General features: G+C 39.3%; 1 protein-coding gene across 1 annotated transcript in view; it reads left to right on the forward strand.

The window, feature by feature from the left end:
* The first annotated feature begins 233 nt into the window (after nucleotides 1-233).
* Nucleotides 234-16,802, forward strand: part of LOC115777281 (mucin-5AC-like) — a 30,433-nt gene continuing 13,864 nt past the window's right edge. The window contains exons 1-17 of the mRNA XM_030725127.1: nucleotides 234-309; nucleotides 909-1,167; nucleotides 1,656-1,770; nucleotides 4,273-4,357; nucleotides 5,187-5,293; nucleotides 6,077-6,287; nucleotides 6,385-6,510; nucleotides 8,205-8,351; nucleotides 11,419-11,536; nucleotides 11,999-12,137; nucleotides 12,327-12,437; nucleotides 13,408-13,477; nucleotides 13,795-13,932; nucleotides 14,126-14,290; nucleotides 14,440-14,534; nucleotides 14,616-14,742; nucleotides 15,787-16,023. Coding sequence (XP_030580987.1) covers nucleotides 234-309; nucleotides 909-1,167; nucleotides 1,656-1,770; nucleotides 4,273-4,357; nucleotides 5,187-5,293; nucleotides 6,077-6,287; nucleotides 6,385-6,510; nucleotides 8,205-8,351; nucleotides 11,419-11,536; nucleotides 11,999-12,137; nucleotides 12,327-12,437; nucleotides 13,408-13,477; nucleotides 13,795-13,932; nucleotides 14,126-14,290; nucleotides 14,440-14,534; nucleotides 14,616-14,742; nucleotides 15,787-16,023 — 2,326 coding nt within the window. The remainder of the gene's footprint in view (nucleotides 310-908; nucleotides 1,168-1,655; nucleotides 1,771-4,272; nucleotides 4,358-5,186; nucleotides 5,294-6,076; nucleotides 6,288-6,384; nucleotides 6,511-8,204; nucleotides 8,352-11,418; nucleotides 11,537-11,998; nucleotides 12,138-12,326; nucleotides 12,438-13,407; nucleotides 13,478-13,794; nucleotides 13,933-14,125; nucleotides 14,291-14,439; nucleotides 14,535-14,615; nucleotides 14,743-15,786; nucleotides 16,024-16,802) is intronic.

Consider the following 16,802-nt stretch of genomic DNA (forward strand, 5'->3'; position numbering starts at 1 on the left):
TCAGTGCACTGAAAGTCAAGAAAAGCCTCCTACTGGTTATACAGTAGATCAGATGGATATGGAGCGAAGAAGCTGCTCAGTGCAGTGGTGGAGGTGTTTGCTGAGTAAATACATATGACCATTTGCTTCAATATGAAATATGACGCGGTGTAGTGCCGCCTTCAGAGGCACATTATAAAGGAGCTTGCCCCACAGGTGAATCCTATCATAGCATGTCAGTCCTCCTGACCAACATGGGGGCCAAAGGGCTTGAACTGACATTTTTGCTCATCTACCTGGCGCTGATAGTTGGCTCACTTTCTCAGACTGGTAAATGGACACCATTTAACTCTATAAGCTCTTTACAATTTCACACTCACAGGATGCACTATAAGATGTTGGGAAGAGGTCACAGTTCTTTTAACCAATCATGTGAATCACATCTAAATTCATGATGTGAATTTAGATGCATTATATCATGCTTGGATTTCCTTTTGTTTTTACAGACTATTTCATAGCTTCACTACTACAGCTAATTAATGCATATTACTGTTATAATCTGTACTGAAGATTGCTGAAAAAAATATTGCTTGAATCAATTACAGCCTTTTCTGGAGATAAAGCATATGTTTCAGATATCTACAACAGTTAACTGTCTTGGGCTTCTTTGGTTTCATTATATTATCAAATTTAATATAAGTGATTGTCAGTTGATTATCCTCTGAGAAATGTTAATTTCCTACATTTTAATTAATAAGTAGTTTTTTCTTCTGTTTGCTTCAGTGACCATTGTTCCTTCTACAAATATACTGACCGTGACTTCAGGTAAATTAACAAATGTCCAGTATCTTTTGTTTCTTTTTGTTTGGGTCTTCAAGTCAATTTGAAAAGATATCTCAAAAATAATTTGTAATTCATTCATTTTATAGCCAATGCATCTCACCTCGGCAAAGTGTGCACAACTTGGGGACACTATCATTTCAAGACCTTTGATGGAGATTTCTTCCAGCTGAACTCAAGCTGTAACCATGTCCTTGTGTCACAATGCAAGAGCAGCTATGTAAACTTTTTCATCCAGATGAGGCGGAGTGTGGTCAACAACATTCCCACAGTCAGCAAAATCATCATGGTGCTCGAAGGTTCTGAAGTGGTGCTCTCCAAAGGCTCAGTGCTTGTCAATGGCAAGATGTAAGTTGAGGCAAGATCTCTCTCTCTGAGACAGCACAGTGCAGCTCACATATTCTGTGGTATACTCTGAAATGTTGCTGTTTTGGAAATTTCATTTAAATTAAATTTCACAATTAAATTTTTTTGACATTCACTATTGCGCTGCAGCATTTGTTCTGTGGACTTATTCTAAGGTATCCCATGAAGGTTTTCCTGCATGGGATACCTGTCTGGTATTTCACTCACAGGACATCTTGGATGGAGTTAATTCTGCAATGTATAAAGGATAAACTGACTGTATATCAGGAAATAGCAGTAGTACAAAGGTCATATAAATTTGACTTGAGATGAGTATGATGACTAGTCACTTCTCTCAGCAGCTCTTTATTACCTCTGTGTGACTTTCTGTCAAAGACTTGGCTCTCATTTGCTTCTCATTAGTAAATTACTTTCTGTGTGGGCTGCTGCTTTTATCTAACTTTAATAATAACACTCTTTGTTTGCACCAGGGAGTCGCTACCATTCACTGAATCAGGAGTGACTGTCAAGGGAACCACGTCTAGTATCTCTGTTGAAGCTATTCTAGGAATCAAAGCTATCTGGAACCTGGACGACTCCCTTGATGTATGAAGCATACTCTCACATATGCAAACTTGTCTGTCCTTTTTTGATCAGCTGATTGGGCTTTAATTATATATTGATAAAGTTACACATTTAAAACCTCAGGAAGGCTTATCCAGTATCCAGTATCCAGATCCTGTTGGATCTGACAACTGCACTGCTAAAAAAAATAATAATAAAGGAACACTTTTTAATCAGTTTAGCATCAAGTCAGTTAAACCTCTGGGATATTGATCTGGTCAGTTAAGTAGCAGAGGGGACTGTTAATCAGTTTCAGCTGCCTAAGTGTTGAAGAAATTAAGAACTGGTGTACGAGAAGGACAACAATGAGACAACCCCCAAAACAGGAATGGTTATACAGGTGGAGGCCATTTATATTTTTCCCTTCTCATTTCTGTTTTTTCAATAGTTTTGCATTTGGCAAGGGCCAGTGTCACCACTAGTAGCATGAGGTGATACCTGGACCAGGTTGCTATCCTGGCTCCTCAGGATCGTACATCAATACGTGCCATTGCCAGAAGGTTTGCTGTGTCCCACAGCACAGTGTCAGGAGCATGGAGGAGATTCCAGGAGACAGGCAGTTATTCTAGGAGAGCTGAACAAAGCCATAGAAGGTCCTTGAACCATCAGTAGGACCAGTATTTGCTCCTATGTGCAGGGACAAGCACTGCCAGACCCCAAAAATGACCTCCAGCTGGCCACTTATGTGAATGTCGCTGATCAACCAATCAGAAACACACATATTACATATATATATATTAGGGGTGGGACTTTAACGCGTTAATTTCGATTAATTAATTATGGGGAAATTAACGCGTTAAATATTTAACGCATTTTAATCGCACTTTGCACCGTGGAACGTTTCTCAGTGCGCGAGTTCCCGGCATACAGATTATATCGACGCACAATGTCCAAATTAGGGGCCGCATCCTGCGAAGGACCCGGCCCACGTCTTTCGCAGCCCACGAACACCACAAAGGCCGGAAGTGAGCAGCTAGCCTTCATATCAGCTGCCGTCACCTCTGCGTAGCTCATGTCGCCTAGCAACCGTGAGTGCGAAGCACAGCTGTGTAACAGCAGCTGTTAAACGGAGAACGAACTTTTTCTCCTTTTTGTGGTTTAATTTTAACTCTTTAATTCAAAATAAGCTATTAAAACAAGCATGACACATTTCAACATCAAGGAATACAGCTGAGTGAATGATTAATTTCCAACTATATTAAGTGAGACATTAATGTTGAATAAAACTATCCAGTTATGATGCTTAACTTTAATTTCAGGAGTTTGCTTATCACAGGAGCACTTCCACCCTTCGTTGGTCTGTGTAGTAGACTGGTGGGAAAATAAGCAAAATTTTGAAATTTAAGCTTATGTATATTGATTCATTCATTAACCAAACTTAAATTAATATCTATCATGTTAAATATTCAAATGCGATTAATTTAGATTAATTAATTACAAAGTGTCTAAATAATTAGATTAATTTTTTTAATCGAGTCCCACCCCTAATATATATATATATATATATATATATATATATATATATATATATATATATATATACACTGCTCATACACACACACACACACACAGACACAGATTTTTCAAGCTGTTTTATTTGTTGAAGGCTAAGACAAATGTTTTATTTTAGTTTATTATAGTTGACAAATTGCATGAAAAGACAAAAAGAAAGATGAAAGACAAACTTCACTATCTAAATAGCTTCCATAACTAGGAAAAGCCTGACAAAGATTGACAAAAGCTCACGGCACAGCAGCAGTGAGTCACTAGGTGAGTTTGTACTGGACAGATTAGCAAACAAAAAGAATAAACCAAGCCTGAAAACCACAATGCAAATGTAGCCACTAAAAGTAAACACGTACATGAGCGCATTACTTCAGAAAGATTGATGTCATTCAAGGTTTTGATTATGCATTATTATGATTGGAATAGTAGAAACATGTGAAAGTTTAACTCAATTCAATTCAATTCAATGTAGCACAAAAATACTCCAGTTCATCTCACTGCACTTTACACAATATGGTTAAGACCCTACACTATTATAGAGAGAAACCCAAAGGATGGATGGCAGGCAGTACTCACCAGAAAGAACTGATTACTGATCTAACAAATCACTTTTATTCATTTCTCGACTATATAATAGGTCATGCATTAGTCCAAATACAAAACTTTTTCTAACTCCCCAGACCAAACACTGTTAAGAAAGGCATTTATTGATTTCCAAGCTCACATATAGTACTCTATCCAGTGAGGCTCCTTGCATAATTTATACCAACTTTCTAACTCTTTGGCAGTTACAAGACTTTATTTAGATCCTGACATTCAGATGATCTAAGAAAGAGTGCAGGCAAATTGTCATGTGAAAGTCCTACTTTAGTTGCTGAATGGATTACAAGGGAAGAATGTCATTTTTTAGATATTAGTTCATACTGTCTTGTCTTGTGATTTTGCCACTTACCTACTGCATGTTTGGGTTATTCACAGATTGAAATAAATGAGAAATATCAGAACCAGTTATGTGGACTGTGTGGAAACTTTGATGGCATATCCAATGAATTCATGAAAGATGGTAAGATCATTTTAATATTTCAAGGGAAAGTATAAAGTATACTGTATTTGTTCCTTCTTAATTAAAAGCAATAGGGACACAGCTTAGAAGAACTATATATTCGAGAATAATACCTACAGTGAATCAATTAGGACTTTTTTATACTAAAACACACATCAAACTGGAAATTAATGTTTGAATTATGCTAAATAAAATTATTAATAATTTAAAAATCACAAATTATTGTCATGCAGAAGCATTTCTCTGCTAGAGTTAATATTTAGTCTACATCCCCATCATCTGCTCCAGACTGGCGATGTTTCACCATGATATAAGTGGCCCTGTCCCAAATTTTTAGAGACATATTACTCCCATCAAATTCAAAATTAGCAAATTTGTTTGTTAAAATGATACATTTTCTCAGTTTAAACATTTTCCATACAAAGAAAAAAGAAAATTAAAAAAAGATCTTGAAATGCTTTGGTCTGATCAATAAAAATTTGAAATTATTTTTGGAAAAATCTTGTTCAGCACACCATCTGTGATGGTTGGAGGGACATTATTACACATGCAAGCTTGGCTTACTCAGCTGTCAGGACCTCTTTACTGCTGAATAATATTTACTTGATTTGGAGCAATATGTGCTGCTATCCAGTTTGTATAATTTTCAGGGAATACTGTGCTTATTTCAGCAACAAACAACAAAAAAATAAGTCAAAGCAAATCTTGTATTTCAACAGCATGTTTCTGTAGTGACACTCTAGATGCTACATTATGAAACAAAAAACATAATAAAGGAGCCACCCAACAATCACAGTGATCACTGTGTTGTGACTGTGCTGTCCTGCAGGAACTCCATTGTCTGTGACAGACTATGCTGAGACCTGGAAGGTGAACGGCCCCACAGAGAGCTGTGAGGAGACTGACCTTAACCCAGTCCTGAGCTGTGGTGATAAGGTAAGGCTTCACTATTTAACATTTTCTAAACACACTTCAAAACTGTACTTAGGACGAGTGATGGAATATGGTGGTTATAAGGTAAGAGTACTTTAGTCCAGTACTGGGAGGACACCAGAAGGTCCAGCAATATTTCACAAGGGCCTGTGCCACCCAATACCCCAATAACCAAGTTAGGTGTGCAGCACAAGTTACCATGGCGATGTAGGCAGGTAAGAAGTGAGCCATCTCTGTAACCCAAAGAACCCAGGATTAAACCCAAAGGTACCTGACTAAGCCCCAAATCCTGCTTCACAGTGTAGGCCTTTGTAGGGTTGTACTTGTAATGGCTCAAAGTAGTTTCTAGTGGTTATCAGCTAGCTAGTAACATTAATGCCATGCATCCAGTCAGAATTTATTGTATTATTAGTGAAATATGTTCATTAGTGAAAGTTTAAATGCTTTTCTGTTAATTCAAATTGTGTAACATGTTGAAATGCAGGTTAAAATGTGGTAGCCCTATCATATTTGCATATCCAATACAAGGCTAGACTAACATACATAAGTTTACGCTGGCCCAAGATTTTTCAAATATGGCTATGACTTAAAACATTCAGCTACTGAGGCCTCCCTGTTAATAGTCTGACACAGGACTCAACCCTCCCATTCTCAATAGCCTGTAGATAAAACTGTAAAATTAAAAAGGTGTTGTCACACTACTCTTGGCCCCTTGATGCTTCATCTTTGTGTTTTCTTTGTTACATTCAAAATCTAAAAATTAATAGCTGTCCTTTTTTTTCCCAGCAATTCTGTGACCAGATTTTCTCCAGTGCTCCATTTGGAGATTGCCAAAACCTTCTTGATGTGGAGTCCTTCAGTAAAGCCTGTGTGGTGGACATGTGTGACTCTAACAACGACACTGACATGGTCTTCTGCAAGACAATCTCAGAGTTTTCCAGACAGTGTGTCCATGCAGGTGGCAAGCCTCAAGAATGGAGGAATGAAACATTTTGCTGTAAGGGTGCAACATTTATAGTTCTGGATCTCAATTATATACAGTGTTGTTTGCCTTGTACTTTGCAGAATTACTTGATTGAATTTTGTCTCCACAGACAAGAAATGTCCATACAACATGGTGTTCTTGGAGTGTAGCAGTTCATGTCCTGACAGCTGCTCCACCCCTCATGCCAGCCAGACATGTGACAGCCACTGTCATGATGGCTGCAGCTGCCCTGCTGGTATCCACATTTATTTTGTACTCCCTCTCTCAAATTCTGAATTTGAAACTCTCTCCCCAGAAATATTATTTATATATATTAGCCTACATGTATATCCAACAGGTCTATGTGTCTCCAAATGTTTTCATGAGAAAAACATGAACAGAGATGTCTTGACACAGTTAAATATTGTATTAATTTTATTGTATACTTAACAGGCAACAGACCTGGGCAGCACCACCTACTGAGTTGAATAGGGCATGCTACTAAACAACACGCGTTACCCAATTGACTAGAGCAACATATCTACTAGACAGTACCTCTGGGTGCATTCCAAAAGTACCTCCTAGGTAGGGGATTGATAATGATAAGGAAAAAAGAAGAGCTGTGGGCTGAAAATCCAAACAACCTTACTGTAGTCTCCTTAACTGTGTGACACTGGATGTCCAACACATTGAAACTACAATGTGCAAAAGATGGCCTACAAAACACGCATCTTACTTCACCACAACACCCTGTTGATTTATGCAGGTCATATAAACAAGAACAACCTGTAAAAATATCACTTCATTACACAGACTGGAATTTTAAAGAAAAAGGAACAGGGCAGATTTAATTATGGTCTACTGCAGCGCAAAACCTTCTTTTAAAGTTAAGAAGCTACTTGAATTATTAAAGGGGCACGGTGTCAGTTTGTCAAAATCTCCCTGTATAAAGATTTAAAATATACCAACTAAGGGGCTGAGCCCAACTCCTGAAAAACAACCCCATACCATAATCCCCCCTCCACCAAACTTTGCACTTCACACCATGCAGTCAAACAAGCAGTTCAGAAAGGTGGCTGGATCTAGCAGGCTTGATCTGAGAGACATGAAAAGAGTTATGAATCTTCATGTGATTCAAACAAACAGAGACAGGGTTTATCACAGAGCTGATTTCAAAAGGACCGATATAACTGGGTGATAGTTTCTTAGATTCAGACCGGTGGTTGATGTTTTTAGTGGACAGCCATACCTGTTGTCTGGGGACATATGTTGGTATGGGAAGGCGACGCCAATCAGCCAGTTATTTGTTCTGTGAGGAAGTAGAAGAGCAGCTCGGGTAGACCTCCACATCCTCCTGCAGCAGCAAAGATGGTGTTGGACCGATGGAACGCTCAGTTCTGTTTCTTGAGATGGGAACAGTGGGGTTTGATAACCCAGGCTGGCCTCAAAAGGCGACAGTCCGGTAGCAAAGGAAGTCATAGCATTGTGAGCATACTCCTCCCACGCTAGTTGAGTGCTCCAAGTGGTCTGATTCGAGGAGGTCACACACAGGAGAGATGCTTCTAGTTCTTGGTTCATGCTTTCCATCTGGCCATTGGTCTGTGGATGAAAACCAGAAGATAGGCTGAGCTGAGCACCGAGCACAGTGCAGAATTCCTTCCAAATGTGAGATGAGAGCTGAGGGCCTCGATCAGAAACCACGTCCAGGGGAATCCCATGAAGGCGGTAATGAGCAGGCAAGTGGTTTCCAGAGCCACCGGGAGCTTAGGCAGAGCAATAAGGTAAGCAGATTTCGAGAATCGATCAATAATGGTCATAATGACCATGTTACCCGAGGATGGAGGCAGACCTGTGACAAAGAGAGAGATGTGGCTCCATGGACGACCGGGTATGGGCAAGGGTCTTAACAAACTGTTTGAGTGTGTCGAGAAGATCTTATTTCAAATGCAGACGGTGCATGCGCCTATGTATTCTCGGACGTCCTGGGCCAACGAGGGCCACCAGAACAAATGTTGGAGAAACGTGATGTTCGAAACACTCCGGGATGGCAAGGAAAAATGGGCCGTGTGAGCCCAGTGCAGCTTGGAGTGGACCGAGGTAGGTACATACAAACAGTTGGCAGGACCAGTCCCAGGATCAGGTTTGTCCCATCAAATACTCCAGCTTCCAGGTTAGGGATCATTTACCATCATATTTACCATCATTTACCAATGCCTGGAACATTGCAGGGGCGTTGGTTTAGGCCAAACAGCATCACCAGGAATTCAAAGTGGTCCAGATGGGTGTTAAAAGCCATTTTCCATTCACCTCAGCCAAGTCACGTTAACAAGCAGGTATACTGGAAAGATCGGGTGAATCTAAACCAGGGGTTTTAGACTATGAATGGGATGGAGGCTGGGCTGAGAGAAGACAGTTCTGACTCCAGGTGGAGATTTTGTTTAGTGACCAATCTATTGCTGGGTTGTGTTTTTCCAGCCAGGGATGTCCAAGGACCAGAGAGGTCTGAGGTGAGTAAATGATTAAAAAAAAAGGAGAGGTACTCACGGTGGTTGCTGGACAGTAGTAGTGAAATCTGTTCGGTTTGATGCGTGACCTCTGCCAGCCACCAGCTGTCCAAAGCTTGGACCTGCAGGGGTTCAGGGAGTCGAGTGAGAGGCAATTTTAATTGTTGAGCAAGATTTGAGTCCAGAAAGTTTTGTTCAGCGCCTGAATCCACTAGAGCCTGAAGAGGAAAAACGCCATCATTACATAAACAGAAGATGGCAGTGTGAGGCTTGCTTCCAATAATCCCTCGGCCAGACGACGCTCTCACCCTCACTTCCTACATCTCAATTACCAGTGGTCAGAAACGGGCTTGGATCTCCTGTGACGCACTGTGCTGCACACAAACGATTGTTAATCCATACGCCACAAAAAAGGCTTGTCCAGAGGGGACTGAAGATTTCCCACAGCTTAAATGCCTATCAGGTGAGCATTCAGGAAGGACAGGTGAGTGATTAGAGATTACAACCCAATGTGCAGATTGCTGCTGGAAGAGGCTGGCCAGGGGGCAGAATAATCACATAACCTGCCCAGGAAATGACACACCCATACACAAACAAACACAAAAATAACAACACAGGAGAATGCCAGCCCGGAGAGAGCGGGGATCATGACAGTTCCATTCTCCTGACCACTGCCAAACCCAGACTCGTCCATTGGATTGCCGGATGGAGAAGGGTGAGTGGTCAGTCCAGAGACATCTCCTCTCTAGAGTCCAGTGGTGGTGTGCTTAACACCACTTTACATTACACACTTTGCATTGCACTTGGTAATGTAAGGCTTGGATGCAGCTGCTCAGCAAATGGAAACCCTTTCCACGAAGCTCTTGACACACTGTTCTTGACTTAATCTGAAGGTAACATGAAGTTTCAAGGTCTGTAGCGACTGACTCTGCATAATGATGATGACCTCTGCGCACTTTGCGCCCCAGCATCTGGTGACCCCACTCTGTCATTTTACATGACCTACTAGCTTATGGCTGAGTTGCTGTTGTTTCCAATTGGTTCCACTTTGTCATAATACCAGTAACAGTTGAATGTGAAATAGTAATATTTAGTAAATTGCCCCACTGGACTTGCACAGTTGGCATCCTATCATGGTACCACTCTGGAATTCACTGACCTCCTGAGAGCGACCCATTCTTTCACAAATGTTTGTAAATGCAGTCTGCATGCCTAGGTGCTTGGTTTATACACCTGTGGCTGTGGAAGTGACTGAATTCAGTGATTTGGATGGGTGAGTGAATATTTTTGGTGAACCATGATGTAGTAATCCATTCTGGCAGCCAACAGCTGAAATTCTCAGCCTGGTGCGACAGTACTTCAGCCAGGTACATCGCTGGGCGATCTACCACCGACTTGTGCTTAAAATTCTACTTCCTTTGTTTGTTTATTGGTTTGCAACATTTAGGAAATGATATATGGTATATGGGGATTTTAAATATTACATTATAGTGAGCATCCAAATATCATGTCACATTTGACCTCTGATCTCATATTTACATTTACATTACATCTACCTTTTTTTCAAGCTAAGCCCCAGTAGGCTACCTAGCTACTGATCTAACCTGGTGTTAATAGTCAGACATTATCAGAAGTGTTTATTTCATTCAGATGCTGATAACAAGTGACTGCATATATATAAGGGGTGAGTTCACGTTCATTGTTACATGCTAACTAACCTCGGAATGCTGAAGACATTGATAGTTAACCTTTTATTATAAAATACCATTCTTGATGTCAATCTGTAGTTAAAAGCAGTCATGCTTCAGTCTAAGAAAAAAGTAAACAACAAATAAGAAAACAGCAAGCACTTTGCACAAAGGAGACAAGAGCCAAAGGGACACCGAGCAGTGCTGATAAATGTTGTGCTTTAGACAGAGTATAAATGTCAAGTATATTAACCCCTTAACTGGCAGCAAATAAAATCACCTGAAACAACTACATAACACCCTCTGGTTATTATTGGCTCTGAACAACCCATTTCATAGCCTATTAACTGGCTGCGTCTGGTCCGCAGGCCGAATGAAGTGCATTTATATGGCAGGCTAGACCCGCCCATTTTGACTGACACCTCATTCGGCCAATCATGTTAAGAAATGGGTTTCCCAGAGCCAATAATACTCAGAGGGCGTCACGTAGCTTTGTCAGGTGATTTGGTGCAGCCAGTTACATGATTGGCCGAATGACGTGTCAATAAAAATGGGAGGGTCTAGCCTGCCATATAAAAGGGACTACAAACGGCCCGTCACCGGGCCCTTGCCAGTTAAGGGGCTACAATGGGTTTTAACTGGGCAAATAACCCTGCACTTGTTTTTATTGCACTAGAAAAGAACAAAGAAAATGAATATATACAAAATACAGTACTATTCCCTTAAAAGTAAATATTCTAATATCCTAAAAATTGCAATAGTGAGCAAATGTGATGTTCAGAGTTCAGCTGTGGGTTTAACAGTCTGTTGGTGAAAAACAAAAACATTTTAACAGGTTATGGAGTAAAATGTAAGATGCTATTCTTTTGTATATTCATTATCAACTCAACCTTGCGTGAACAACAATCCCTAATGCATTGTGTTGGTGATGTCATGTACTGACATCATTATTACTTTGCCTCTCTTACTCAGGAATGGTCTTTGATGACATTGGGAACAGTGGATGTATTGCAGTCTCTGAGTGTCCGTGTCTCCACAACAACCAAATGTACAAGTCAGGAGAGTTCTACTCCCACCACTGTGGATCATGGTAACATGTGAACTTTTAACTTTGTTGTGGTGTTTAAAAAACAAAACAAAAAATAAACTTTTATTTTGTATGTGATACTAAAAATGGTAGAGACATTAATCAAAGTGCAGATTTTAATGGATGACCAAGTGCTAAATCCATTTGTAAACTGCATGACTATGACCTTCTCCAGACTTATTGTATATACCGTATGTCCTGTAAGGTAAAATATATTAGCAGTCTTCTCACTTTTAGAGTTTGCACATATCATTCATTTCACAGTTTTACCTTTTCCACAAGCCAGTGAGCTTTTGTTTTAAGGCAAAGCAGAAAAATTGAATGTTGCAAAATAATTTCCCTCGATATATTTTAAGTTAAAGTACAGCAGCATAATTATAGTGGAACTAAAGAAGCGGGTTGATTTTGACCATATGAATAATTATGTTAAATAAATTAAACTTGTTTCTGTGTGTGTTTTAACAGTGTGTGTGAAAGCGGTCAGTGGAGCTGTACAGAGACGAATTGTCCAGGAACCTGTTCTGTGAAAGGAGGCGCTCATATTAACTCCTTTGATGGAAAAGTCTATACCTTCCATGGCGATTGCTCCTATGTTCTGGCTAAGGTTATACACACTGCTAGTGTACCTCACATACACATACCTGGAGCATAGACTTTCAAACCAGCTCAGACAATGATCAGAAAATAATATGTCATATGAGTGCATACATATACTGTGTAATGTATTTCATTAAAATTTCCTAAATTTGTTTTTTGTCGCTGGTGACATGTTTTGTTTTAATGTTTGCTGCAGCAGAGTGATGGCTTATCCTACACTGTGCTGGTGGATCTGGTCAAGTGTGGACTAAGTGACACAAAGACTTGCCTCAGAGCTGTAACTGTGGCCTTACGCAGCAATTCTGTGGTAAGCTACACACACACACACACACACACACACACACACACACACACACACACACACACACACACACACACACACACACACACACACACACACACACACACACATACGTTTTTCCCTTACTCATCACAGCACCAGTAATACAACTACACTTACAACTACACACTCACACAAACTAGATTCGTAGCCCTAATCCAGGTAGAGACAGTAACTAAAAATAATGCAATAATTCAGGGCAGGAATTTAATTCCATCCCAGACCACTCTGTTCACAGAAACCAGAGGAATGATAATTTGGATCAGTAACCATATGTTTTTATTAGAGCTGTCACAATATTTTCAGTGTTTGAATATATATGCTATACTATATGACTATACTTATCATGCCAAATGTATTTACTTGAATATTATTTGAGCTCTTCATCAGGATGCTTTACAAAATAAACAATCCCACACTTTTAGTTCATTATTTATATTAGTATCAAGGCATTTAACATTTGAATAACATTTAAATATCACATATCACACTATCTTAACTCACTAGGCATATTGTGCCAAGGCTGAAATTGTTTCAAGTTTTTAAACAATTTTAAAGTTATCTAGATTAGAAATGCAAAAACTTGGAACAAGCTGGTCTGAGCACAGAAAAATCCACCCTCAAAAACTCACACGGAAAGAACCACTCATAGTACCTTGAGGTGACTTTTTGTTGTGATTTGGTATCTTAATAGAAAATTGAATTGAAAAGCACATACAAGTCCCAGACTCACAAAACAATTAGCCCTTTAAACAGAGAATAAGATGCAGAGTTAGATCAAAATTCCAAATGACTGTCATTTTTGTGAAGCATTAAAAAAAAGCAAGAAACTAAAGTTTTGTGACTGATAGCTTCCATAAAAAAGTCCGTTCTTACTAACAAGTACAATTTGTAAATACAACAGCATTCTAAAATGTTTCTTTCTACAAAATGACAGGTCATTAAAGTTCAGGCATCTGGGCAGGTCTATGTGAACCAGATTCTTTCTCAGCTTCCACTGTTTACAGGTGAGTTACTTTAAATTTAGCTGTGCAAATAGGGAAGACACATCTTCTTGCTATGATGATCGTAGTGTATGTATATGTCTGTATGTCTATGTACGGGGAACGTCCGTTGACTGTATGTCACTTATACATAACTTGAAGGTCACTAAAATTTGTATCCGAGATGGAATTGTGTTCAGCTCACTACTAAATATGAAAAGAAAAATTTGAAAAAGCATCACAGGCTAGTTTTTGTTGTTGTTTGTTTTGTTTTTTCAGTTTGTATATTTCTGATTGGATAAATTGCTGCAACATTTTTTAATGTGTTCTGACCAATACAGCTGACCTAAGAGTCTTTAGGCCATCTTCCTTCTACATCCTCATAAGCACTGAGGTGGGCATACAAGTGATGATCCAGCTGTCTCCTGTGATGCAGGTGTTCATTTCAGCTGACAAATCACTCAGTGGAACTACATCTGGTATGTCTCCACATTATTGTTAGATTGTCTGGAAGAAGCTTCTCCCTCAGTTTAATATGAAGTTTAATCTTGTGTTAACCTGAATTTTAAGTTGAAAGTTAAAATAAATGAGTTGGATAGGTTTTAAATGTGTTACCGTGTCTTCATGTGCCATGTTAGTATCCGTGTAACGGTGTAACACCTGATTCAACAGGTTTGTGTGGAAACTTCAACGATATAATGAGTGATGACTTTAGAGTGACAAGCGGACTGGTGGAGGGAACTGCTGCAGCATTTGCTAATACATGGAAAACCAGATCGAGCTGCCCAGACATCAAAACATATTTTGGAGACCCTTGTAATGACAACATCATTACAGGTAGAGATATGTCATGTCATGTCATAGCTTATAATAGTTGTTATGTCATTATCATATGAAAAATACCCTACTGCTTTTGCCATTTTCCAAGATGTGACAACAATAGATGTTTTATAACAACTTTAATTCTGTATGTTTCTGTGTTTTAGCAAAGTTTGCTAATTACTGGTGTTCCAAATTAACTGATCCCAAGGGAGTGTTTGCTCCCTGTCACTCTGTCATCAGCCCCAGCACATATAAAGATGTAGGTCTCTACACACAAAGTTTTAATGATAACTTAGCAAATGAACTCTTGTTAATCTGTGCATGACTACTCTCTCTACAGAACTGCATCTATGACAGCTGTAACTGTGAAAAAACTGAGGATTGCATGTGTGCTGCAGTTTCCTCATATGTCTATGCCTGCTCAGCAGCAGGAATCTTCATCAGTGGCTGGAGGGAAACCATCTGTGGTGAGTAAAACACCAAGCATCCCTTTTTTGATGGTTCAGAGAGGTTAATAATCAAAACTGTCTGTACTGTAGTGAATCATATCAAACTTGAAACAAGGAGAAACACCATCACATTACTATTGTAAACTACTAAGACTTTCTGGGCAGAGTATATTTAGAATTTGCACTTTCTGAAGACTTGCTATTGTAGAAACATCAGATTTATGATGCAGATATATGTACTATTGTACACTTATATATGTACAATTTTGGAGAAAAAATTCACGAGCTGATTTGTAATGCTGAAGAGTGCTTAGACCTATGTCACAAAAATGGAGCCTTTGGTGCATGCTTTGTTTTCATCGCTTGTCTGTGCAGAAATGTAATTAAAAACACAAAATACTATAAACCACTTAACTCACTGTATAAAAAAACAAGCTCCCTGTAATACATCCATATCCTGTATGAGTCTTGTACTGAGCAACTATTCTCCTTCTGATGGAGATGCTCATTATAATGGTAGTACGCATGGTTTAGCTTTAAGACAAACCCAAAGTTCTGGTCAAAGATGTAAATGGTAAACATACTAGGTCTTATATAGTGCTTTTCTACTCTACTGGAGCACTCAAAACCACACATTTGCATCCATACACTTCTTTCTACATTGAAGTGCACACACATTTACACTTCAGGAGCAAGTTCAGTACCTGCTCTACTTCCTGAGCCACAGCCACCCCTGTGAGATGTTTGTCTGTGGTGTTTACATCCTAGACATTCTTTTCATATCGTTCCAAATAAATGAACACATCTTGTGGCAACTACCACAGCTACGGCACAAAATAAGATACAAGTTTCTGGTTTTAAATAATTGCACAAATATCCATAAATTTCCCTACAGCAAAACTTTGTAAATCATTGTTTGATTAACTTATGCTATATTCCGGTTGTTTGTAAACCTAGCCCATAGTCTCATTCAATTCAATTCAATTCAGTTTTATTTATATAGCACCAAATGACAACAGCACTTGCCTCATGCTCCCACTTGTCTCCTATATCTCCTAACAGATAAATTCAGTACATCATGTGCAGCAGAAACAGTGTATGGCTACAACATGACCACCTGTGGGCGTACCTGCCGTTCCCTCAGCCAGACTGACTACTCTTGTCAGGTCAGCTTCACCACAGTGGACGGCTGTGGCTGTGCTGAAGGAACTTATATGAATGAGGAAGGCCAGTGTGTAGCCAGTGCAAACTGTCCTTGCTATGATGAAGACACTATTATTCCGCCTGGAGAGACTATCAGTAAAGATGGCACCACATGGTAAATAAAGTTCAATTTTACAGTAATGTTTATCATCACCAGGCCAGGTTTTGGATGAAAAAATGCTAATTTGCTAATGCCAGTTTGCTTTAAATAAAAAGTGAAACTTAGCTAATGTTGCAGGTCTTTTGCCACGTTTCCACTAGTACCTACTCAGCATGGCTCAATATCCTTCATCCATTAAAACATTGTAGGGGACTTATGCATGATGACTATAGTAAACTGGCATCAGCTACTGTTAGCTTGCCTCTATCTCATCCATTGTTGTTTTGTGTTTTGAGTTGCGTATGTCATATGCTTATATGTCAAGAGTCTACTACCTGCGTTGCTACATTGACTTCACCCACATTGATGTGGTACTAACTTGTAATGGAAACAAAACAAAACAAGACGGTAGCGAGTCACGTCAAGTGTGTCGAGTTGACCCACACTGAGTAGGTAACAGTGAAAAAGCAGCCTATATAACTATGTTCCCCAAAATTATATAGCACAAAAGAGGAACATGACAAACATTTTCCCTAGATCTGTATTCACTTAATATGATGCAAGTTAAGGACAGGAACAGGTTTGAGCTAAACAAAGCAGGAAGGTTAGCAAAATATTGACCAGGGGCACACAGGACCTTAGAAGCTTAGGATAGTGTAAATATACATCTACAAAGTATGAATCTCAAAGTTAGAGCAAAGATTTTGTGCCATTCCACAAATTCTTATTGTGAATACATCAGTACAACTGATGAATATTTGGTTAAATAACAAAG

This window comes from Archocentrus centrarchus, unplaced genomic scaffold (assembly GCF_007364275.1).
Source record: "Archocentrus centrarchus isolate MPI-CPG fArcCen1 unplaced genomic scaffold, fArcCen1 scaffold_48_ctg1, whole genome shotgun sequence".
Classification (NCBI taxonomy): domain Eukaryota; kingdom Metazoa; phylum Chordata; class Actinopteri; order Cichliformes; family Cichlidae; genus Archocentrus; species Archocentrus centrarchus.